Raw genomic sequence first — 27,296 nt, 5'->3', positions numbered from 1 at the left:
GACACAAAAGAGAAGGCAAATAAAGAAAACGACACACCAAAAGAAGCAAGATCCAAAAACATTGATGAAAATGGGAAAACAATAAAAAATATAAAGAGTGAAAGAATCGCACAGTTGATTCTAATAAATAAAAGAAGATGGAATAAAGTAAACAAGGAGATCAAAAAAGAACAAGTTAAGTGTAAAAAAATAAAACTAGTAGCGCAGGGGGTTCAGATCGAACCTAAAAGCGAAAATGACTCCAGGGCACTATATAGAATATTAAAAGAAGGAGATGAACAATTTCACACGTTCGGATTCAAAAGTGAAAAGAAATTAAAAGTAATCCTCCGTGGAGTATTATTAAAATCCACCGAGGAAGTAATATAGATTGACCTAGCTAATCAGGGTTATCCTGTTACGAAAATAACGAGGATGAAAGAAAGGACATCCCATCCCCTTAGTGCTTGTCCAAATAGAAAAAGCATACAAGCGAATATTCACAAAGTTGAAAGAATGCTGCGGAATTTCAATCCAAGTAGAGAGTCTGAGGGTAAGGTCGAAAGTAATCTAGTGCTACCGATGCCAACCATATGGACATTCACAAAGATTTTGCAATTGCGAACTGGAAAGCAAATTCAGTCTTCCAAAAAAGACAGGAATTAACTCTTTTCTTGGGTGAAACCCATTTGAAGCCAACCAAATAAATGAAAATAAGAAATTATGAAGTGTATTGAAAGGACAGAGAACAAGGTAGAGGAGGAGGTACAGCCGTTTTAGTGAAAAGAGGAATCTCGAACATCACGAACTACCAGAAGTTCTAAGTGCAAATATCGAAGAAAAAGGGGTAAATGTTGAGGCGAAAACAGGTGAAATAAACAATTACTCTGTGTACCGTTCCCCAAACAATGGATTAGACGAAGCCGATATAAATAACTTCTCACGAAATAAAAAAAAACTCGATAATTGCGGGAGACTTAAATGCGAAGCATCCTGATTGGAATAGCAGAAACACAAATCTCCAAGGAACTTAACTGAGAGCTATAGCAGACAAATGTAATCTGTTAGTACTAGGGCCAGAAGATCCCACTCATATCCACGAAACCACAGGTACGATGGACATACTGGACATAGCATTAATGAAAAATATATCAGCGATACATACATACTGAAGAAACTGCTGAACGATGTGAAAAACAGAGTCAGACAAGTGTTCAACGAAGACTGGGACGAGAAGTTAGAAGAACTAGATACGGGAGACCAATCACTGTGAAAAATGACGACAGCACTAACTGGAAGAAAAACGAAAGCGAAGATACCAGCATTGAAGAAGGGAAAACAAGTAGCTATCACAAATGAAGAAAAGGCAGAAATGTTTGCAGAATCAGTCGAAATACACGGAAATATAACACACGATCACAACGAAATGGAAGAAGATTCAACAGAAGTGACTAAAGAAGAAATTGAAGAACTTATCAAAACATTAAAAATAGGAAAGCACCCAGAATAGACGGAATACTCAATCCAGCAATTAAAAACTTACCAGCAGAAGCTCGAGATGAAATCGTTGAAATAGCCAGATTCGTACTGAAAACCGGATATTATCCAAACAAATGGAAAACGGCGGATACAATATTAATTTGGAAGAAGGGAAAATACAAAAAAGACCCAATTAATTATCGACCCATAAGCCTATTATCGGCAATTAGTAAAGTGGTAGAGAAATTATTCCATAAAAGACTGACAGATTTCGTAGAAGAAAAGAAAATAATTCCAGATCACCAGTTTGGGTTTCGTGAAGAGCATTCAACGATTCATCAACTGATACGACCATGAAAGAAAGGAATCTGGTAGAGGTCAAAACAAAAAAGACAGCGAAGGAAGTGCCCAAAAAGAAAACCCTAAAAAAGGGGGAAATCCAGGAAACTATGGCCACATTATAGACCATGATGTCCCAGATGATTGAATTACTGGAATAGAAATGGGGGGAAAAAGAAGATCCAAATCACTGGAGATAGCTGTCTGCAATGCAGACGGTATCACCAATAAAAAGGACGAGTTCGAAGACTTCTTGAATAGACATGAGGTGGAGGTAGCACTGGTGTGTGAAACCCACTTCAAACCATGCCTCTCTCTTAAAATCTGCAACTACCAGACTTATCGTAAGGACAGAAATGACGAGAGAAAAGGTGGAACAGCCATCTTGATCAAGAAGTCCATTGCTCACTCGGAAATAGATTTACCTGAGCATTTGGAAGCCAACGCAATTACTGTGTACACCAACTCTGGTGACATAAGACTGATTGGCGCTTATAATAGACCAGGTCGAAAACTACTCAAAGAGGACTTGAGGCGTATTTTTGATCCCAGAACTCCGACAATGATGGCAGGTGATCTGAATGCCAGATATCCAGCATGGCATAGTAGAACCACCAATACTAGCGGAAGAACTCTGAACGATTTTGCGGACAACTACCAAGAAATCGTTACCGCACCGAATGAGCCAACTCACTACGGGCCGATAGATCACCCGGATGTATTGGACATCGCGATGTTTAAGGCCATCCTATCAAATCACAGCCATATCTGAGCTGAGTTCCGATCATAATCCTTTTTTGGTTCATCTTAGAGATGAATTCGATGAGGATCCTCCGAAAAAAAAAAGTCATGGATAGATTGGCAGATTTTCAAGCACTAGATGACGACAAATATGGGCCCATTCAAACTCATATATCACTCCAAGGAACTGGACTCAGCGGTCGAGGTCTTAACGAAGAACATCAAAACGTCATTGGACGTCACGAATTATTTCTTTGCCTAGTCAGAAGAACTCGACCCCAAAGGATATCAAAAAGCTCATCAAGGAGAAGCACACAGCGAGGCGACGCTCAGAACACACTCAGCCCTGAGGACCGTCGATTGTTCAATCAGCTCAACGCTAGACTCAAGGAGGATCTCAGAAATGTCCGGAATGATTGTTGGGAAGAGAAACTAATTTCTCTTTCCACAGAAGACAACAGTATTTGGCAGATGGCCAAAACACTGCGCTCACATAGGGAACCAACCCCACCGATTCACGGTTTGCAAGGAATGGTATACAGTCTAGAAGAAAGGCTGAAGCTTTCGCAGATAACCTCGAAAGACGATGCAGCTGTAGCTACACCGATGCGGATTTGGACCACATTGAAGACGTCAACCGCAAGGTGGGAACTACCGTCCGATCAGTCTTCTCTCGTGCGTAGGGAAGATTACAGAAGCGTTCATTTTGAAAAGATTGAAGACAATAACGGAAGAAGGGAAGATCATACAGTTGAAAAAGTTCGGTTTTCAAAGCCAACACTCCACTGTGCAACAAGTGCTCCGAGTAGTGGAACAAATCACGGATGGATATAACCACAAACAAGTCACAGGGGCTGTGTTCTTGGATATAGCCAAAGTGTTTGATAAAGTATGGCAGAAAGGACTGCTATACAAACTGCTTGCAGCAGGTTTATCACTCTCCATGGTCTAACGCTTAGTTCTTACAAGCATTCTTGCAAGTTTAGAGCCAGAGTTGACGGAGTACTGTCTTCAGAGAGGTCTCTTTTAGCCGGAGTTCCGCAAGGATCTCTGTTATTTCCAATATTGATAACAATATATGTATCCGACATGCCAAAACCAGTGAAAACCTCCATGGCACTGTACGCTGACGACACCGCCATTCTTGCCAGTTCTTGGTGTCCCGAAATGCCAACGAAATACCTACAAGAAGCCATCTACAGACTTCAACCGTGGTCTGCTCAATGGAGAATTGAAGTAAACCCAGAAAAGACCGAAGCCGTTTTTTCAGCAGAATGAAAAAAGATCCCAAAGGACACGTCGTAATGTTCGGTAAGAGGATCGAATGGAAAAACGAAGTCAAGTATCTGTGAGTGATACTTGACAAGAAACTCACTTGAAATCAACACGTCACATCAGCTGTGACCAAGGGAAAGGCAGCAGCGGCAGTGTTGCGACCGCTACTTTACAAAAGCAGCAAAATGTCTCTTTCCAACAAGCTTCTTCTCTTCAAGTCCACCATTCGGCGGTCAACCCTTACGCACGCCAGGCGTGGGGATACCCCGCAAAGACGCACCTGCAGAGACTTCTAGTCGTGCAGAATACGATACTGTGACGAGCCGTAAATGAACCAGCAACGTACGGATACATGAAGACCTGCAGATACCATTCCTAGACGACCAATTAAATGATCGAAGCGATATTTGCATAGCGACTGATACTAAAGAAGAAAACGATGATATTATCAAAGTAGTTTTGAAAAGAGCTCGCGAATTCAATATTACATTCAAACCTGATAAATTCAAATATTATTTACAACAAATAAAATACTTGGGATTCATATTTAATGAAAATCGCATGCTCCCAGATCCTTCGAAAGTTGAAATTATAAAAAAAATTCAAAATTCAGAAAATAAAATAGAATTGCAGAGAATTATGGGAATGATTAACTATTTGAGAATGTTTATTCCTAATCTATCTAGTATTATGTCACCTCTACGTGACCTTAAAAAAAAATAATGCAGGGGTATGGACGTGTGCACACACTGAAGCACTTGACGAAATAAAGAAAATAATATGTAGTTATGAGGTATTAGTTCCCTTTGATCCCATATTACCCATAATCATACAATGTGATGCATCCAAAGATGCTTTAGGATGTTGTCTCTTACAAAATAATCGACCTGTGTGTTTTTCATCTCGAAGTTTGAATGATGCTGAATCAGAATATCCACAAGTAGCCAAGGAATTACTAGTGATAACTTTTTCATGCTCAAAATTTCATAATTACATTTATGGCCACGAAAGTATTATTATTAATTCAGATCACATGCCATTAGTTTCGTTAATTTTGAAACCATTATGTAAGGTTCAGAACAATACTTTGAGAAGGCTGAGATTAAAACTGATGTCTTACCAGTTTACCCTCAATTATGTTCCTGGTAAAAAAATTTTCATCGCAGATATTCTCTCGAGATGTGGAGTCCACATCAAAGAACAACCCGATGACTCAATGAAAGATGTAGTTCATTGTATTGGCAAAAAGGAATTAAAAATATCTAATCAAAAAATGATCGACACACTTGATGACGAAAGTTTGAAACTAATAATTGAATATTGTAAGACAGGGTGGCCTAAAAAACCAACACAAACATTCAATGAGATCAGTAATTTTTTCAAAATTAAGGATGAAATTGAAATCAGTGAAAACTTCTTATATTATGATAAGATTAATAGTTCCAAAAAAGTTACGAAAATTTGTTTTGGAATTATTACATGAAACACATACAGGATTCAAGAAAATGAATGGAATTGTTCAAAATTTTTTCTATTGGCCAGCTATAACTAGTGATTTGAAGAATTCAGTTTTAAATTGTTCTATATGTAATAAATTCATGAGATCAAAAAAACGGGAAACTTTGTTAAGCCATAAAATTCCTAACATACCGTTTTTCAAAGTGGGTACAGATATTGCAGAATGGGCTGGTAAAAATTATTTTGTTTTAGTTGACTATTATTCAAGATGGATCGAAGTTTCTCTAATAAATAATAAAACTGCTTCGACAATCATCTCAAAGTGCAAAAAAATATTTGTGTCATGAACGGGTTGGTCAGGGAATGTTGACCAACGTTCACTTATCTCCGGTTGAGATGTTCTTTCAACCCCTGGAAGAGCGGCTTTCCAGAGGTCTCGGAGAATAAATAATTATGTAAATTTCACAAAGATGTTATGTGTGAGTCCGGCCCGTCGCTTCAATGGACAGGTCTTTTTAATTGACTTTCTTTCTCTAGGGACAGGATTAGTATTCTGGGTTAATAAAAGTCGATTAAAATTTTACACTTAAATATAATAAAGAAAAATAAAAATATCCAAAATTACAATATCCACGAAATGTTAATATTTCTGGCTCAACGGCCAAAACTTAATGATTGAAAAAAATGTCTCGAATAATCTATTATTCAAACAAGAAACAAAATAACCAACTTTGAACTTGGGAGAATCGGGACTACTCAAATAAACTTATTTTCATCGAAAAAAGTATTCAAAAATCATCGAATAAAAATAAAAATTAAATAGCCAAAAGATTGTTAACTTGCCCTTATCCCGCGGTGCTAGGTGAATAATTAGGCCCTGCCTAAACCTAGTTTAAATTCTACAAACTTTCCACTCGAAACGTGAAATTCCTTTTTAATAACTCCACTCCCGATTCGCGCACTCCGAGCTAATCTAATTTATACCAAAACAAATTCTAAAACTTCATCCCAAAATAAATAATCCCTGTTTTACTATTTCTGACCTAATTCTTTCTTTCTCAGAGCCAAAATAATCCCTTTTCTTGAATACTTAAAATCTCGAAAACTCATTATTCAATTTATCCTCATTAAATATTATTCTGATCTTGAAAAAAATTGTTTTGCTCTAAGTCCGGTTTCGCGACCGACGTTCGAATTCTCAACCCTTCTCAATAAGAGACCCTAAGCGAAACTGACTTCTTCTTTCGACCTCAACAAAATCGTAACATCGTACTTATCTTAGACCGCCCCAACAATTGCCCAAGTTACCATGCCAATTGGATCATTGGTTAGAAAATTTTTTATCCTTCTTCAATTTTTCGTCAACCGACCCCACCTCGACTTCAAACTAGATTTTTCTGTCGATCTCAGCAAGAACCATACTTCGATTTTTTCTAACGAACTTTTTGCTGTGTCATCTGGGAACGATCCTAACGGTTCGTCGCATGTATCGAACTGAGATAATTCAAGATTTCCCCGTATCTAAATTATTTTTCTTATCCGTGAAAAATATATCGATTTCACCAACGGAGTGAGACGATAACTAAGAAAAGCAATAATTGAGAAATAAAACATCCTGCTTCTAAGATAAGATCACAAGTCGCGATCGCTCTTTTGAATTTAACGTATATTCTTTCTGAATAAATATCCCAATAATTTCAATAGTTTCAATAAATTCCAAATTTTCGATTTACTACGATAATTTCAATAATTTCCAAATTTCCGATTTACTACATTTGCTTGTTTCGGTATACCAAAAGATTTCATTGCTGACAATGTGCCGTTCAATAGTTTTTAATTCAAACAATTTGCATGTGATTGGAATTTTAATGTGATAACGTCAAGTCCCCATCATCCGCAGTCAAACGATTAAGCAGAAAAAGCAGTTGGCATCGTGAAAAATATGTTGAAGAAAAGTTAAGAATCGAAAAGATATCTTGAATTATAGATATTTATTGAATAATAGAAATGCCCCAGTTGCGAAGTTGAAATATTCACCCTCTCAGTTGTTATGTAGCAGAATTTTGAGATCAAAATTACCTATTAATGATTCCAAAATGAAAGCTGAATTAGTACCAAATGATATAATCAGAAATCAAGAAAGTCAAAAAAAAACGATGAAAAAGGCCTGAAATCTACTGATTTCTATCTACGATTGTCAATATAAAATTCAATAAAAAAGTTAATCATATAAGACGCATATATTGCTCTCAAACAGTGAGCCTCCTATGATGTACTGGATTAAAGCTTCATTTTCAATATTCGCACTGTTAACTAATTCTCTTGTTACCAAAATATACTTTCATCATGTTTTTTCGTTCTCGTCATCAGCAACTTATGAATTTGTGCACTGCTTGCTTCAACTTCGAATTCTTCGATCATAAGTTCACAGTATCGCCCACGTTGTGATACCTCGTTCAGATTGAAAAAAAAGCTTTGCCAACCCTCTACGGCTCTTCTTATCAAAAATCAATTTTTGGAGTTCATTCTAACTTGTAATTTATGCAATTTTTTCAAAATCATGAATTCACCTCTTTGCATGTCTTTCCCGTCAAAAGTTTATATACTATCTTCGATATCTCTGAACGTCAAAAAAAAACGCATCGGGTTTTCTTCGTCTGTGTTGAACTGTAGGACTCGAGGATCTATGTTCGTCTCTTTTATTGTGTCTTATATTTCTCTTCTTAGTATTTTTTTCATACTGCTTTCGTTAGTTTTCTTTACAGCGACGTCATCACTTTCGTCTTCTTCGTCTTCAGTCACATCACCTTCAATATCTGTTGAGTACCAACAAATGCGATAAGCTGAATCCTCAGTTTCAAAATGAACGTCTATCGAAAATGTAGCAAATGGCTATATTAAATCGTGTAATTGAACTCCTTCTTGACGTCCACTAATTTTTCCTCGTATGAATTTGAACCCTTGACGAAACCAAAGCCAGAGAAACCACGGATAGCCTTTTTTACCTTTCTAGGTTCGCCTTCATTACCGAAACAAATGTAATGCAACTGTTTTGCTGTATTCAGTTTACTATGAGTTATCCTATACTATATTTGTTCGAAACAAGTAATCATTGTAAGTATCTAAAATGAATGACAAAAGCTCCCTAACTATTTGCCAGCTGAAACAACACAAATCTTAGAAAACTTGAAATAAACAATATCTGCAATAGATAATTTCAAGTAATCAACCATGTTTTTGTTCAGGGCGGATAAAATATCAAAAGGAATCAGTCAATATTACTGAAATACGAACTAAACTAGATACTTCTTGTACATCTCAAACTGAAATCATTCGATTATTTTCTTTATCATTCCAAAAAATCTTGAAAATGTGATGTGAGATGACAATGTCAAGTTATCGAACACAAGGACCCTATGTTAACTTGAGGAGGACCAAAGAACCTCAACATTTTCGGACTTTTTTCGGTTTTTTGCTCATAACTTCTAACCTAATTAGTTTTCTACCAAAACAAAAATGATATAATTAATCATTAATCAACAAAGCTATCTCTCCTTTTATTTCACTTCTACGTTCTGTTACTTAACGAAAATGTCCTACTGATCTGACTTGATTCCTCAGTAAGTAATGGAAAAATATTGTCCCTCAGAAATCAATTAGCTGGGTGGTTCTATTTCTTAACGTTAAACTAGCAGAACCCGCGATTTCTCCGAGAGCAAAAAACGTTTGAATTGGGTAATAAATTAGCCTTGAATCGGCTAATTGGCTAAAATTAGCCTGAAATCGTGACCAAAAAAAATTGAAAATTCGAAAGTGGTTCTGATAGCTTTACCATGGTCTGGTAAAGCTTCTTGGTACTCTCGTCGTAAGACCAGAAACTGCTTTTATCTATTTTTTGTGCGTACTCCTTCCTGCAGTTGGTGTTGAACGGAATTCTAAGGGCCAGTTGCACCATTTGCCTAAACATTGATTAAAAATTCAAACGTTGATTACTCTATGATTTCTCAAGAGAAATCAGAAATGAATCAATGTATAAATTTTAATCAATGTTTAGACAAATGATGCAACTGACCCTAATTCATGATTTGAACCTGGTGATGATCCCCCAAACTTCTAAAATATAAAATTTCAAAATTCTCGCCGCGACGAAGAATAGGAATAACGAAAAAAATTTTTTTTTGTATCTAGATACAGCTCTTAAAGCTCTTCTAAAATCTGTGTACAATATCTTCCTTCGCAGAATTCGCTGCTAATATTTTGTCTACAAGAAAAAATATTGAGCCTTTTGTAAAAATAACCTTTTTTGGCCCTTTCAGGTACATAATACATTCATAGAAATATTGTATATCTTTAATTTTATTTAAATGTTGATTTAATCATGAATTAAAAACTTGTATATAAGGTTAATCAAATCAAATCAACAATCACATTTGAATATGTGATTGTTGATTTGATTGATATATGAATTTGCGGGTAAATACTAATATGAAAAAGCAGAGACAAAGATCTTGAGTTCGTTAAGGCTTTCATTTTCGATGTTTCAACATGACATTGTTTATTTTCAAAATAATATTTTTGTTTCAACGAACATTAACCTAATCTCGTAAGAAACTTCTAATAATTATATTTTTGAAGGCTCCTATGGGAGAAGAGAGTGATTGGGTGTCAATGGCAGAGACGAGGACAATAAGAATGCATTCATATAGTGGTGATAAACCAATTCCTTTGAAAAGACCATCCAATCCCTTGACCAATACATAATAAGTGAAATTAAGCTAATCTAAAGATCTAGATGAAACATTCTGTTATGTGACTCAATAAAAAATAAAATGAAAACTAAATATGAATTTTGATTTCATAACGCAGACCTACACCCAATTCAGTATGAACATTTGTATGTAGTATAGTACAAGCGCGGTCCCAAGGAGGGGTGGGGTCACGGGAGGCATTACCAAACCCCAACCCCCTCCCCCCCAAAATGGAACCATCTAATACCTATGCATCTTAATATGCATTTCAAGCAGAGAGAAAATAAATGGTTCCATCAAAAAACTTGAAGCCCATAACGTTGTTTCCTCGCAAAATTTATGGCTAGGCTAGGGCCGCCCTTGGCATAGTATTATATCTACTTTCTACTTTGTTACGTGCTCAAATTTGTTTTGTAATTTTCCGTAATTTATAGGTTAATGTTATTGTTTATGTTTCGTACTGCGTGCATTAGCGCTACTGGTGTCAACTGTCGATCATAATTATTCGAGTGAGAAAAATTGACGGGCCAGGTACTCTGTGATTATGGAAAATTTTGGTTAGGAGCTGATGGTATTTTTTGCGATTTCTCGATTTCTTGACTTAGAGTCATCCATTATGGGATTTATTTCGGTTATCGTATTTTGTGCATTATTCACAACCCAAGCCTTTTTTTCGTTTTGGAGTGACTGGTATTTTCCGTGTTTTTCTCGAAGGAAACTTATTTGAATATTCTACTGCTCTAATTGCATGTGGTGAATTGGAATTTGGAATTTCCGTCAATCAGGTATGTTTCGTGGTATACACTTTCTGCAATGCTTTTCACTATTTCCTTTTTAATAGTTATTGACGTATTGCATTTGGTAAAATTTGGTTGGAATTCACTGAAAAATTCCACTCAGGGGAAAAGAAGTCTCATTGACTGCCCCTGAACAACTGGGTATGTATTGAAAAGTTCCTCGTTCTTTTTATTGTTTGATATTGGTCAATTTTTATTCTACGTGATAAAGATTAAACCCTTTAACTTTGTCGAAACCTCATTTGCACTCCTTATCTACAGGGTATTAGTGGAACGTCATTGTCATTGTGTCATAACGTCTTGGTGGAGCACCACGTTTCTGCGTAGTCCTGTGAGATTTTCGCTGAGTTATCTACAACTCTGGAGATCGATTTCAAGGGACAGCCAACTTGGAATCGAGGAGATTGGGGAAGTATAGAGTAGAGTAGTTCCTGGGAGGAGAACCATCAAGTTGAGGACTATTGAGGATTTTAACGCAAGTTCTGGACTGTTGAAATATATGTTTTTATGAAACTTACCTATTCCTAATTATTTTCTACTGATATACTATTTGTGAAGAACTTTATCACCACGCAGGTTCAAACTGCGAAGAGTTTCAGTTTCATAAACATAAGATTATTTCGTTACCTTTGTCGATATACCATTTACAATTTAGGTTATTTTCATATTTCATATTTACAAGTAAGGTTATTTTTCATGCAAATATTATAGAGAAACTTATCATTATTAGATCATTAGTAGGATTACAATCCTCATTGTCTGGCAACATATCGCCTATATATACCGACGATTATTTCATTTGTAGGGTACAGATTGAACGTATTTTTTTTTTTTTTTTGTAAAGAATAATTCCGCATAAATTGTTACCATACTACGCGCATGCGCCTGAGCTCAAGCGACGCGGTTGATATTTGATTTCCTCAATTTCATTTCCTCTTTCTCACTGTTGTGTATCAGTGACCCCCTCCTTATCGTTCAATTGCGACCAATTTGCTTTTATTTCTTATCAACGCCAATTAGCAGCTGTATCTTGTGCTACTTGTATGAACCTTTCTATCATTACACTCTTTTGGTAAATTTTAGAGTTGTTGGTGATCACTAGTTTTTTTATTAGATCAATGAATCTTTGTTTGTTCTGACTAGCGGGTATTTTCGGGAAGAAATTTACCTGGCGCCCATTTTATTAACTATTATATCTTACCATCTTGAAGAATCCCCCCCGTCTCCACTGAGGCAAGCCGCGTATACCTAAGTATACCTCAGTTCAGGTAAAACCCTCAATTTTGAGATAACAAAATTTTGAGGTTACAAATTTTGGCGCCCAACGTGAGGCCCTATAGTGCTGCTACTGTTACAGATTATCGTTCCGATTAATTATCGACTGAATTCAATTCTTATCGTTTTTCGCTTTGGAATATCGTTTCTCGTTTTCGTAATCTCGATTCTCGTTTTCATTTATCGTTACAATCATCGTTTCGATTATCGTACCGGATATCGTTTTATTGTATCTTTCTCTTTTTTTTTGACCTTTCTTCTGTTTATCTTGTCTATGATGGATAATGAGATGGAGATTAATCGGTTAGAAAGAGATGAGTTAACTTATGAGTTAGGGTTTCGAGGTATTACCAACCCCACTACTGTTGCTGAAATGCGCAAGACCCTTAGGAATATTCTTAAATATGAAAGAAAAGGATCATCTCTCAGTTACCCTGATTATCCTTTTAAGTTTGGTGAGGATAGTGCTTATGTGAGTGATAAGATTAACACCATGCAATCTGCTATCGAACATTTCGATGGGGATAAAGTAGATTCTCGATTCCTTAAATTGTCATCTAAAATCAGTCACTGCTTAGGCAGAATAAATAGGTCCATGCCTCAGACCCCTGAAGAGATTTCATTGAAATCCAATATTTGTGCGCAATTACTAAATATGCAGGCAGATTTGAACAGAAAAGCAAAGAGGTATCAAAGGCGACAGAGTTCTGTCATACCGGGTGACATATCTATGTCAATTCCTCATGCGAGTCGTCCTCAGATTCTGATGAAGATGATATTTTGGATAAAACGAATCATTACTCTTCCTCTTCAAGGCAAAAAGATGTCAGGTCGGTCCTGTCTACAAGTGGAATCTGAAGTTCAGTGGAAAAAAGAATACGTTGTCATTAAGTGCCTTCTTAGACGAAGTTAAAGAGCTTTGTGTAACTTGTAGTGTCTCCAAGGCAGAACTTCTTTGCTCCGCAGGGGATTTTTTCGTTGATGACGCCCATCAATGGTATCTATCGGTCAGAAAAGAGATAAAATCGTGGTCTGAAATGGTGAAGGCTTTAAGGGAACAATTTCAATCTCCTAATTATGATGAGGAATTGTTCGAACAGATAAAGCGCCGAACGCAAGGGGTGGATGAACCCATCGGTATCTATATCGCTCGAATGCAATATATGTTCAATAAACTCACTATTCCGGTTAAGGAGAAGCTTAGGGTACAGGTTCTGATGAATAACATTCTAACTCTTACTTTTCTCAAAGTCAGTTAGGTTTGGTATCGGTCAACTCAGTGAAAGAGTTATTGGGTTTGTGTCGCAAATTAGAGATTCGTAAGGAAGCAATAGATAAATATAGTCCACCACCTAGAAATAAGAAATGGATTGAGACAGATCTCGCTTATGTGTCGGAAAATTCACCCTCTTATAGTTCCATTGCACCTACGGTTAAAGGTGCTTCGGCTCTAGTTTGTTGGAACTGTCAGGAAGTTGGTCATTTAAAAGCAGCTTGTCCGCAAGCCCAGACCAGTTATTATTGTTATCGGTGTGGCTTGAGTGGATTTACCGTTAAAAATTGTCCTAAGTGAAGTGAGAGTCAGGGAAACGGACCGCGGAGGCAGTAGGTAATCGGCTACTTCCCTCCAACGTTCCGATATCTGTTCCGATTGACCAAACCCAAGGGAGTGGGATTTGGGACAGTCAAAAGGCTGTCTTAGATTTTATTTTGTCCAACACAGTTGGGGATGAGCGTCCATACTTGGAGGTCACTTTTCTGCACGTAAAAATGTTGGGACTTTTAGATTCCCGTGCTTCTCGTACTATTATTGGTAAGAAGGGTTGGAGTATTCTCAAGAGTCTGGGGTTACCGTGGAATGAATGATAACCAATCAGTTGTATGGTAGCTAATGGAGAAAAATGTCTTTTGCAGGGCTCTGTAAGTGTTCTCTTCGAGTTACAGGGGAAGGTGAGAATTTTGAGTGTGTTGGTTGTTCCCTCTCTACCGCATACTTTGATATTGGGAGCTGATTTCTGGAAGCTCATGGGTATCGTCCCAGATCTGCGCAGGGGTGGATGGCATTTCACTTTTGAGTGTGACCCTGTATTGGCACCCGTAAGTGCTTTACAAACCAATACAGATTTGTCTGTATCACAGGCTCGTCAGCTACAGTTGGTGATCTCTGAGGCTTTCGAAAGGATGGGAGATAAACTAGGGTGTACTAACTTCGTTGAACACGTCATCGAAACTGACTCGCCTCCAACTAAACAAAGGCATTATCCTGTGAATCCAGTAATGCAGGCTCACATCGATAAGGAACTAGAGAAATTTATTGCCGATGATGTTGTGGAAGCCTCCAATAGCCCGTGGTCTTCGCCTATATTGTTGGTGAAGAAGAAAGATAATACGTATCGTTTCTGTGTCGATTATCGTAAGTTGAATAAAGTTACAGTCAAGGATGCTTATCCTATCCCTTTTGTCTCGGCTACCTTAGACAAACTCAGGAATGCTCGATATCTATCCTCCCTAGACATAAAATCTGCCTATTTTCAAGTCCCGGTTTGTTTTTCAATGCTCGGTATAAACGCATTAATTGCGTTCGATAACGATCGCCTGTGATTCTTTCAGTCATAATACACTACGCCGAGCTGGTCCCACCAAATACTGAGCATAAACTTAGAACCGTGAATCTTCGGTTTGGCCGTCGATGTGGAAGCATGGTCGGGATATCCTCATGATTTATGCGCTTGGGATTAACGTAATGAACCCATTTTTCGTCTCCAGTCCCAATCCGATGCAGAAACCCCTTCCGTCTTTGTCTTGCAAGCAGCTGTTCACAAGTAAATAAGAGCCCTTCAAATACCTCGCGGCTTCAACTCGTACCGCACCCAATTTACTTGTTTCTGAGTCATTCCTATGACTTTCAGGCGTTTTGAAATGGCTTTTAGTGTCACTCCTATTGATCCTACAATTATTGTTGCGTTTGACATGAGTCTTGATCAATTATTGCCTTCAATTCTGCATCTTCAAAAAACTTCTCTCTTCCACCGCGATGCTGGTCTTCGACATCAAATTCACCATTCTTGAAGCGTTGAAACCACTCTTCCATTTATTTATTTAATCGAACGGAACAAGCCATTTTACAGATGTACCAGAAAATAACTAAACCTAGACATAAACAATATCGTTGGTACCTTCTTCCACCAATATCGTTCTCACTATAGGTATTTGAAAGCATTCGATGAACCTCAGCCGCGGATTTTTTCATATTTTAGTAGAAAATTGAAACCTCCCGCAAATGAGGAGAATTTGGCTCGTAAGCTAACATGGTTAATCGTGAATTACTTTATGATGCAGACACAAATCGACTAACATGTCAATGGCGTTATGTTCACAAATACCTAAACTTATTGTATGACATCTACGATATATTTATTTCTACTACCACTTACCGTTACAGCCATCTATTGCAAAACGGCGGACGCAAAGTTGTACGCCTTATATAAAAATTCATATGAACATCTAAATATAAATATTTTTGAGAGGTAAGGCTTGATATCGGTATAATCTGGGATTTTGTCCCATAGAAATACTCAGAGCCCATAACGGCGAACCCCCTCAAAATTTAAGGCTAGGACCGCCCTTGATTTGTCAACATGGAAAGTTATTTGCATCAAATATTTTCATGTGAGCAAGGGCCAAACGGTATGTTCTAGGAAAAAAAATTATATTGAATTCCACCCTAGAATCAGCATAGTATACCGAGTGAATCGTCTGAAATCAGCTAACGATACAAGGTTTCCGAAAAAAATCTTTTATTTTCTAGACGGATACCCAGTGAAGGATCTACCGGCATAGTGACGGGGTCCAAGGGGCGGAGCCCCTTCGGCGAGCAGAGCGAGTAAAAATGTCTACACTAGGTTGCAATGATAATAAACGAAGAGTGTAATCATAGGAAAAACATGTATTGTACTAGTATATGAATATATTTAATGTAGTCAAGGTCACTACACGCCGCGCCGTGCCGCTTAATATTTGTTTACAAATCGCGCGTTGGACGAAAAAATAAATACACGTGATATCTTACTACACCCCCCCTCCCGCTTGTGATATTTTCGTGATTTTTATCAAACCCCTCCCCCCCTTTCAAGCATCACGTGATTAATGGACAACCCCTTATATGTTTTTTTCAGAGCCTGCTCTGAATCACGTTTATATTCTGATAAATTTTTTTCCAATATTGCATTTTTATATCTGAGTAATTGATTATTCTCACTCAAAATTTGATTTTTATCTTCTAGTTCCTGAATGATCTTCATAATTAACTCCAATTTCGTTGAATCAATTGTTATCACCTTTTTCGTCTCTGTTGGAATGAAGTTTGTAGTACTGATAACAAAATCTTCTGACACTTTTTCGTCGTCTTTTTCTGAATTGCAACAAATTAGGGCTGTTTCAGCACTACTTCCGGCACCTTTCATTCGCGAAATGCACGATGGATGATATGTGCTTTCACATTTTGCACATTTTACTGGTTTTACCACATTTCTGCGACAATATTTGCAGAGCGCATCAGACACGACCTTCTCTTCTCTCTTCCGCCATATTTAAGTAAGTATGTTTACTTTCTCTTGTTTTCTTCAATTTTTTATACTATATCTTATTGTTTTTTTTTTCATTTCATTCGAACTCTCATTTTTGAATTGGGTTCAATGAAATCGTTTTTCTTCTTTTGATTATTATATCTGTAAGTTTGAATATTGATGTCAAACTTAATCATGATAAGTCATGATTGAGATGTCATATTTGATTTTATTTATTTATGAAATATCGACATTTGTATTGATTTATAGTCTCGAATTCAAAGACTTACAATGTGGGGCTATCTTTGGCGAAGATATCCAGATTAAAACAATATGTATTGATGTAGTTTTAATAACTGTAACGGAAGAAGTATTTACAATAAGTAACAATTAATAACTCTAACAAACTACAAACCTGAATCAATACAAATGTCGATATTTCATAAATAAATTAAATCAAATATGACATCTCAATCATGACTTATCATGATTAAGTTTGATATAATAAAACCTCGAATTATGTAGATATTTGTAAATGCAGTAGTGGACTTTAAATAGTCTGTTGTATTCCTTATCTGTAATAAATAAATTAATAAAACGAATCAAATCCATCTACTCATTTTATTTAAAAAAACATACCTTCCCACTCTGCTGATGCTTTGTGACAATTTTTTTCCCATGTTTCAGGTGAATCAAACAATACTTTACACAGCTCATCTTGAATATTTTAGAGATATCACAGTGAAAACTGAGTATATTTTCAGAGAACTGATCAAAGCATGTAATACAATTCAAAACCGGTATTATGAATTATAGTATTCATTTCCTAAAAATAAATGTACAAGTTGTCCTAAAATACTTAACTAATTTAAATAAATCAACTATATAATCCATCTTCAACTTTTTGCAACACTTTTTGTTTACGGGTTAGCATTCTAGTTATATTCTATTTCTATGGAACTATGTCAAGATTTTCAGTTACTCTGATTGTCACCAGATGACGTAGCGCTTATGTTGATTTGCCTATTTACTGCTCTGAAATTTAAATATAATATTAACTAATCTAAATAAGAGAGATAGTAATCGAACTAATCTGGAGATTTTCCAGGAATACATATAAGCACTTATCCAGTGGAGAAGTTTACACGAGTTGAAATAAAATAAAGTTGTTAATATCTAATCTATGCTTCTTAGTTCTTATGATTACAATTTTTCCCGCAAAAAATAAAATAATATAACCTCACCAATAAAATTGTAATCAAACATTTTTATCGTTTATCGATCTTGTTATATTACGTTGGGATATAAAAGTATTGAGAAATCATAATAAAAAATGTCAACAACTGAAACGGAAGAAATGGACATTGTTTTAACCGACGATCAACCAAGTACTAGTTCAAGTTCCTCTGCTGATATAAGAAAAAACAAAACCGTTCCATGGTAATACGACATAATCAAATAAGCAATAATCATTATTCAAATTATTGATTTTAGGATAGAAAAATATAGACCGCAAACCTTTCAGGAAATAGTGGGAAACGAAGATACAGTCCATAGACTTTCGATTTTCGCTAAAAAAGGAAATGTTCCGAATATTATTGTTGCTGTAAGTTGAAGGAACTTGAATTAATTACAATTATTGATTTGATGACTTGTGACCAGGGTCCTCCAGGAGTTGGTAAAACAACAACCATATTATGTCTTGCCAAAATATTATTAGGAAATTCATTCAGAGATGCAGTTTTGGAATTGAATGCATCAAATGATAGAGGAATCGATATTATCAGAAATAAAGTGAAAATGTTTGCTCAACAAAAAGTAACTCTTCCCCCTGGACGACATAAGATTGTTATTTTGGATGAAGTAGACAGGTATGAATTTTAAATAGTTTTGGCTTCATCTTAACGAAATTTTGGTAAAAGTCTACATAGATCCTATGACATATCTATCTGTTCTTGTTTAATAATTAATATTTTTACTGTTGTACAGCAAATCTGAGTAAAGACATCAGGGTTTTTGAAAATCTTTTCACTTTACAGGAACTATAATTCATACTTTATCCTTCATTAAAATGTTGATAATGAAATTGAATAGTTTTTCAATATTATATTCGACTATCTTTCAATTTAGAGCTGAGTTTGTAATCAACTTCTTGAAAAGTTTGTCTTTCTGGGAGTTCTCATTATAATAATACCCTTCATTTCAAAATCATGAAATTTCACAAAGTGAAACATGAACAAAATATGGTCAAAACACTAGAAAGTTCATTAATCCTTCAACTGAATATGGTTTCAATTCCAGAAGATGAGAAAATATATTCTACTTGAATACCCTGAAGTTCAGTTCTCTCCTAAGTGTTAATGGCAATCTATTGATGTATTTGATACTACAATATTCTGCACTTTTCTCTGTGGAAGATAGATGGTGTTTTGGGTAGAATATCTTCAATGCTCGTGTATTATGGATTCTAGGTTGGGAACTGATAAATACTTTCTATTTTTATGAAGGTCTAAGAGACACTCTTGAATATGGATGGCTGGTACTGTAAGAATACGATTGTTCTTGAATTTGCCTCTACATGATTCAGTAGTATTTATCTTGAGCATGAGCCTTAGTACTCGCTTCTGCAGAATCATGATGTCACTGAGTCTCCTTGATGTTCCATAAAATACAATCCCATAACGAATTCTTGATTTAAAAACTCCATACTATAACGTTTTCATTGTAGAAAAATCTTAGTACTTCTACAACACTCCCATGGAAAAGCACACAGAGGTTAATGATCTACATAACTAGTCTATATGTTTCAACCAACTTAATGTGTCATCCAAGTGAATTCCAAAAAAACTTTGTAGATGGACACAATTTTATGGTGGTTGACTCTAAGTTTATTGTTTCAGGTATAATAAAACTAGAGTACCTCATTTTGAATTGTATAGGGTGGGCAAATTTCGATGTTTTAGCACTACAACTTTTAAACCAGATGAGAAAGACAAAATCTGATACCCCATTCTCGGTCTCTTTTTCTGAGAAAATAAGAAGTTTAGTATTCATTTTTGGCCACCTTCTTTTGTTTTCGAGTTCTAAGCGAAAATTGGAAAAATGGCGATATCGAAAAACATTTATATCTCCGCTAATACTGATGATAGAGCTCTGAAATTAAAACATTATACAGGCACTTTTTTACGTAGAATCCAGTGGCGTGCTCGTATTTTCAAAAGGGTTTTTAATTACGAAGCTATGACCACCCAAAGTTATGTTTTTCAAATGGGAACACTAGATTTTTGTGCCATTTTCTGAAAGCTTAATTCTTCCTGATTTCAAAAATATATAACATTGTATGATTCGGATCAATATAAATAATAGAAAATGGCCAAAAACCTCTTTTCACCTAAGAGTTTCAATATTTCTATGGTTTCAACTGTTGATGAACACAGAAAAATTGAGCTTTCTGTAACAAGAGCAGTGTCCTTCTGTCAATCTGATTATTTCTATGATTTTCACTTATTTCTACAAAATTCGAATCAAGATATGTTTTATAAATTTTTTATCTAAAAATTGATTTGGAAATAACGGAGAAACCACAAAATCGAATTTTTCAATCGAAAGAGTTGTATTAAGTTGCATGTATCAGGAGATTATTTACATAGGTCTCCAGAATCAATACGCACAAGTACCAATCCATTTTAAACAGCGTATGAAACAATGCATATATGATTGAACTCAACAATTTAATTACGAAGGGACAAACAAGAAATAATATTTAACCTAATAATGACAACAATTGCACAAAGCACAGTCGAGACCTCTTCTCGATATTTCAATAGATGAATATTTGAAAGTGTGTTCAAGCTACCTAGGAAACTTTTTCCAAGTTTGTTTATCTTTTCGAAACTATTTGTATAAAATAAATATAGATTCGAATTTTGTAGGAATAAGTGAAAAGCATAGAAATAATCAGATTGGCAGAAGGACACTGCTCTTGTTATAGAAAGCTCAATTTTTCTATGCTCATCACCAGTTGAAACCGTAGAAATATTGAAAGTCTTGAGTAAAAAAAGGTTTTTGACCATTTTCTGTTATTTATTTTAATACGAATCATACGATGTTATATATTTTTGAAATCAGGAAAAATTGAGCTTTCAGAAAATGGCACAAAAATCTAGTGTTCCCATTCGAAAAAACATAACTTTGGGTCATAGCTTCGTAATTAAAAACCCTTTTGAAAATACGAGCACGCCACTGGATTCTACGTAAAAAAGTGCCTGTATAATGTTTTAATTTCAGAGCTCTATCATCAGTATTAGCGGAGATATAAATGTTTTTCAATTTCGCCATTTTTCCAATTTTCGCTTATAACTCGAAAATAAAAGAAGGTGGCCAAAAATTAATACTACTCTCCTTAGTTTCTCAGAAAAAGAGACCGAGAATAGGGTATCAGATTTTGTCTATCTCATCTGGTTCAAAAGTTGTAGTGCTAAAACATCGAAATTTGCCCACCCTGTACAGCTACTGTTTTCTCCTTGTTCAGTAATAATCCATTAGTCCTGAACCAGTGACTTGCTTGACCCATAACCAAATTTGATTTTGTAACAGCATCCAGGAATGATTTGGCCTCAATAGTAATATTTGTGTCATCAGCATATGTGACAGTTTCAACATTCTCCATATCTTTTTTATTTTTTTATTATTTATTTATTTATAATATCTTTTTTGATGTCATCAAAATTGTTAGTAAACAGAACAAAGAGTATTGGTCCCAATACCTTGTGGTATTCCAAGTTTCACATTTATTATATCAGACATTTCAGTATCACCATCTCTTGTTAGTGTGGTCATTTGTCGTCTGTTAGCCAACTAAGATCGAAACCAATTCAATCCTGGTCCTCTTATTCCATAAGCCTCCAGCTTTTTTAGTATGTATTTGTGACAGAGTGAGTCGAAGGCTTTAAATAGATCCAGGAATAGACCAGTAGTGGTATTGCCATTTTCAAGAGCTAGGTATATATTGTGAAGGAAACTGTATAGCAGTCTTTGTTGATTTACCCTGTATAAAACCGTGTTGGGAATTGGACGTTATTTGCTTCTGAAAGCTAGTCAGTCTTCTTGCAATCACCTCCTCTAGAACCTTGGAAAAGCTTGGTAGCAATGAGATTCATCCATAGTTTTCAACTTCAGATCTATCTCCTTTCTTAAAAATGGGCTTGACCAGCTTCAGACAATCTGGGAAAATACTGGATTTTATTGAACTATTGACAATGAAGGTCAGTGTAGTGATAATCTCGTCGAGTGTGGATTTAATAACAGTTATAGCAATGCCATCGACTCCAGAACTAAGTTTATTCCTGAAAGATATATTTTTTTATATGGAAACAAATATTCGTTTAAGAACATTTATTTGAGTATTTTACGCGCTTGGTTTGTAGTTCTTTAAAAGGAAATAATTAAACAAAGAAATTCTTCCTCTCGCTAACAAGCATCCATATATTCATAATCACATTTCAGTTTGAAAATTTACATTGTATAAATCAAGGATATATTCATAAATCTATAATAATAGAATAATCAAGTTTCCATAAGTATTCCTTTTGAAGAGTCTCCATAAACATCTTCAAGTGGGAAAATTCATCCAAGTGGATGAATTTTCAAAATTCACCTACTTAGTTTCATGTGATCTGTTTGATCATCTCCAAAAATGCAATTTAATTACCAAATTCAAGATAAACATCTCTAATTGTATCTGTAACAGTCCTATTCAGAATGAATATACAGTAGTTATATCTTGAATGCTTGCCAAATACTCCAATACCAAATATTTTTCCGACTGTAGTGTAGAAGGTAGAATATTTGATAATTTGGCAAGCTCGAGGGGTATATGAAGGACTATTTCCTGAGAAAAATTTCACTCAATTTATTGTTCGAATACTATCTGCAATTTAAATGAATAAAATCACTTTGACAATCATCCCGAATGTTTTCGATGGTTTAAAACGTCACAAAAATATTCATCTAAAGCACAAGTACCTGGATATTTTCAAGCTTTATTGATATTCAAAAATATTGATTCGTTGCTTAAAGATTATTATCATATGCGTTTATATGATTGGTTAAAATTTTTTGAGGGGAATAGTCTAAGTAGTTATAGTTTGAGTGCTTGCCAAATATTCAATAATTTGGCAAGCACGAGGAGGATATGAAGGACTATTCTCCGAAAAACTTTCACTCAAATTTAATTGTAGGGCAGAAATGATACAAAACAGAAAATTATTAATTATGGATGAATTAAGATGCATAGAATCCCTGGTGTGTGTACTTATTAGAGGTTAGAGCGTACAGGCTCTAAAGCCTCTGCGATTAATGTTTATGCTACAATAAACTACATTATTATTATTCGATTTTGTCTCAGACTTTTTGAGATATAGATAGATAGATGTGTTTATTTTCAGAATTATTATCAAACAACAATAAGGTGAAAACAAGTCAAAGTTCATACACATTATACATAAATAATAATCATTACCAAAAAGATCCATCTACAATGAATATGAAGTACAGAAGGTCTTGAATTCAGTTAATGAATATGGTTCACACTTAATGATCATAAGAAATATACTCTTTCTAAACGCTCGGAGATCAGATATACTCTTAATTGTGACAGGCAAATAATTGTACAATTTAATTGCCATATATAATGTGCTTTGTTCACTTAAATTGTGCTTATGGGCGGGAAAAAAGTACTGGCATATTCTTCTAGTTCTAACATTTACATTTTTGTATTCTTCAAAATAATGGATGTTCTTTTGAAAAATAATATAATTCGGTATATGAAAAGTCCTGGAAGTGTGAGTATGTTGTTGTCTCTGAAGATGCCTCTGCAGGTCTCTCTATACTCCAACCAAAACATCACCCTAAGGGCTACCTTCTGAGTGATAAAAACTTGTTCTGAGTTAGAGGAGTTCCCCCAGAAAACAATTCCATAGCTCAGTATTGACTGGAAGTTGGCATAGTAGGCTGTCTTCAATGTGGCTTCATCGATTTGACTTCTGAGGGCTTTCATAGTATAGATGACTGAATTAAGGCGAGGAACCAAGGCTTCACAGTGTAAACCCCAGCTGATCTATCGAAATTCCTAGAAGATTAGTATTGGAACTAACTTGGATGTTACCTTGTTCAAGCTCCATGTTTGCAGGACGAGCATTGGATACTCGTTCAGTAGGTAGATTCAAATTTGCGGTGTTATCTGACTTGCTCAGAGATGAAGTGGTGAAGAACTTATTAAATTCATCAGCTAACTCGAACATATTTCGGTAATTACTTCAGAGAGCAGGGTAAGTATTCACTGGAGCATTGGAACTCTCGTTTCTTTCTTTAATGATCCTCCAAACTGCTCTAGACTTATTCATGGCATTTTCAATTATATTTCTGTAGAAAGATTTTTTGTTATTTTCCAGAGCCATATCATAGCTGAGTTTGACTTGTTTATATTTGTTTAACATATTTGTATTGAATCTGGATAATATGAACAGAATATCTAGTAATTTTTTCTTTTCTTCAATCTCCTGAGTGGTTCTAAATCTCCTCCTCTGACAAATGTTTATAGTTTTGAATGGAAAAGCTCTGTAGAATATAGAAACTATAGAATTCGACATAGCATTCCATATTTCATCAGGATTATTCTGGGGGCAGTTATAAATATCTGACCAGTCACATCTCTTGAGCTGTTCATTAAAATTTGTATGATTTTGTCATTGAAAACTGTGATCTTTTTTTTGAGTACACTGTCTCCTGGTGCCCTTTCATTATGAAATTTGAATTTCAAACCAGAGTGGTCCGAAAGATGTTCCTCAATAACTGTTGTTGTTCCTTCAATATTTGTTATGATGTTATCAATACATGTTGCAGTGTGCAAGGTAATACGAGTAGGTGATCTAGTGGAGACTTTGAGATTACAAGTCTCCAGAATTGACATAAACATGGAAGTCTCAAATGAAGGAGAAAGGATATCAATGTTAAAGTCACCTGCTACCAAAAAGTTCACATTTTCAAAGATACGTTGATCCAATAATTTACTTAATTGTTCAAAGAGTACCTTAATATCGCTTGTAGGCAAGGAATTTGGTCGCTAAATACAGATAATGAGAAGTCTGTTATGATCAATATCTAGTTGGGTAGAACAGCACTCAAAGGAACCTGGAACTGTAAAAGAAGCAAGATCAGTACGATGCGTGGAATGTAACTCTTTTCCAACTATTATGGCACAGGCACCATGGTGCACCTTTTCTCTACAATAAGATGATCCTATAGAGAACCCTTCAGGGATGTAGCTTATAAGTTCCTCCACTAATTTTCAATGTTCCATCAAGCAAAATATATTGACTTGATGTTTCTGTAGGGCGTGTTCTAGTTTAAGGAGGAGATCCCAATTGATTGAATATTTTGCTAAAGAGACAGATGGTTTTACTTTTTTCTACATTTTCATGAATGGATTCGGTGGTTTCCGGAAAAAATTCGTAATAGTACTCCGCACGGCCAGAATTGTTGGTTATTTAATTCTCCATATAGATCATTATCGGGTAATCCAATACTGAATGCAGAGTTGACACCTTTAGTTTCTAATTTCTTTATCTCGATAGTTTCGAAACGGGGAAGATCAAATAGAAAGTTTTTTTAAAGCCCCCTCCCCAATTTTGATAATATTTCGTATAGTGATTCGTTATGATGTTTTCATGCTATATTTCCAATAAGAGCACTGGCAAATAAATAGTTCTCGAGATAATCGATAAAATGTTATTCTTTTTTTATGTCTGATTCTGTTATATCATTCTCTGCAATTCTTCCAATGTATAACCATTTTTTCTTTATGGCTCCTTGATCTTACCATTATTATTATTATTATTATTATTATAATTAGATTTGAATCAAGGACATGGTCCTGTGAGATTCAATATACATAAAGAGCATTACAGTCATACAAGCAGTTGGGCACAAGAGAAGTACATAGCAGTGTTTAACAGACATATAGAAACAACCGAAATATGTAGGAAAAGAAAAACAAGAAAAATAAAGAACAATGATGAAAGCAAAGATATTCCAGCGTGATAAAAAAAAAACTAAATATCGTCATATCGATTTTTAAAACTGTTTATAGATGGAGCATTCACAACACTTGGCGGAAGGGAATTCCAGTACTCAAAAACCCTATTGGGGAGGAAATTTCTCCTCGCAGTGGAATTGAATCGTTCCTTCTTCAGCTTCAGGTTGTGACCGCGTAACCGAGTATCACAGTTCAGTGAGAAAATGGAGCATAAATCAGCGTTGATGAAATTGTTAAGAATGCGAAAAGTCATAATGAGGTCGCCACGAAGCTTGCGCCGTTCGAAAGTGTCGAGGTTTGCGATGGCCAGTCGCTGCTCGTACGAAGGCCTTACCCGGCCGAACGACATACGTGTGGCAGATCGCTGAACGGACTCCAGCAAATGACGATCGAGCACTAGCCCGGCACTCCACACTGGACCCGCGAACTCCAAAATTGGTCTGATGTAGGTTGTGTATAGTTTGACCGCCGTGGAGAATGACAACCGGGAGAAAGATTTACGCAGAAGGTATATGGATGAATTAGCCCGTCTGCACACCGAAGCTATATGACTGGACCAGGTCAAATCACTCGTCACCATCACTGCCAAATCAACATGGGAATCGACACTGGATAGGAGGATATCATCAATTCTATACTGGAGTTTTGGGTTTGACCTACCGATATGCAAAACGACACACTTCGCAATATTCAAAGGGAGCAACCAGGTTCGACACCAGCTCCGCAACTCGTCCAGATCACGTTGAAGTTGTAGAAAACCAGTGCAGGGGTCAGCATATATTTTGGCGTCATCAAGCGAAGAAAGAACTCGGCGACCTCAGAAGGCAAGGGATGTCAGCGGTGTACACCAGAAACAACAGTGGGCCAAGTACGGATCACTGAGGAACACCACTCAAAACCGACCGACCAGACGAATAAGCGCCACCAACCCGAACACGAAAAGATCGACCGCTCAAAAATGCAGAAATCCAGCGAAGCAGCCTACCCCGAATACCGGAATGTTCAAGCTTCTGTAAAAGTCTGCGGCGCGGCACACGGTCGAAAGCCTTAGAAAAGTCCAAATATATTACATCCACAGATCTTCCACAATCGATCGCAGCAGACCAGTCATTCACGCACTGTAACAGGTTAGTTATTACCGATCGACCAGGGACGAAGCCATGCTGCTCTCTAGGGATTACGTTGTTTGTCAGCAGGAACTCGGTCATGTGTTGGCTAATCATTGCCTCCATCAGCTTGGCAGCGACAGAGACAAGGCTTATCGGACGATAGTTATTAGGGTCTAATTTGTCACCTTTCTTGAATATAGGTGTGATGCTTGCGACGAGCCAAGATGCAGGTAAAACACCACTCTGCATAGATGATGTCATGATCCTGCTGAGAGGGGCAGATACGATAGAGCTACAGCTTTTCAGAAAGGACGCAGTAATTCCATCCAAACCAGGTGAAGTTGAAGAATCGAGACGGTTGATATATGATTCGACAGTTGACGGGTCGAAATTCAAACACTGGAGCGTTTCGCCAACTCACTGGGTCAGAATGGGGG

The 27,296-nt window shown here is 36.1% G+C and overlaps 2 protein-coding genes across 4 annotated transcripts in view; both read left to right on the top strand.

Moving 5' to 3' along the window:
* Window positions 1-10,112, top strand: part of LOC123674492 (serine/threonine-protein kinase 33-like) — a 151,424-nt gene extending 141,312 nt beyond the window's left edge. For all 3 annotated transcript variants that reach the window (XM_045609381.1, XM_045609379.1, XM_045609380.1), the window contains one exon: window positions 9,907-10,112. In XM_045609381.1, the coding sequence (XP_045465337.1) occupies window positions 9,907-10,032 (126 nt within the window). In that variant the 3' untranslated portion in view covers window positions 10,033-10,112. The remainder of the gene's footprint in view (window positions 1-9,906) is intronic.
* Window positions 10,113-17,807: 7,695 nt separating this feature from the next.
* Window positions 17,808-27,296, top strand: part of LOC123675218 (replication factor C subunit 2) — a 41,637-nt gene continuing 32,148 nt past the window's right edge. Inside the window, exons 1-3 of the mRNA XM_045610541.1 lie at window positions 17,808-18,096; window positions 18,151-18,262; window positions 18,319-18,527. Coding sequence (XP_045466497.1) covers window positions 17,990-18,096; window positions 18,151-18,262; window positions 18,319-18,527 — 428 coding nt within the window. The 5' untranslated portion in view covers window positions 17,808-17,989. The remainder of the gene's footprint in view (window positions 18,097-18,150; window positions 18,263-18,318; window positions 18,528-27,296) is intronic.

Source organism: Harmonia axyridis, chromosome 3 (assembly GCF_914767665.1).
Source record: "Harmonia axyridis chromosome 3, icHarAxyr1.1, whole genome shotgun sequence".
Lineage (NCBI taxonomy): Eukaryota > Metazoa > Arthropoda > Insecta > Coleoptera > Coccinellidae > Harmonia > Harmonia axyridis.
The sequence above is the reverse complement of the archived record's forward strand: the minus strand, read 5'-3'. Positions and strand labels throughout refer to the sequence as shown.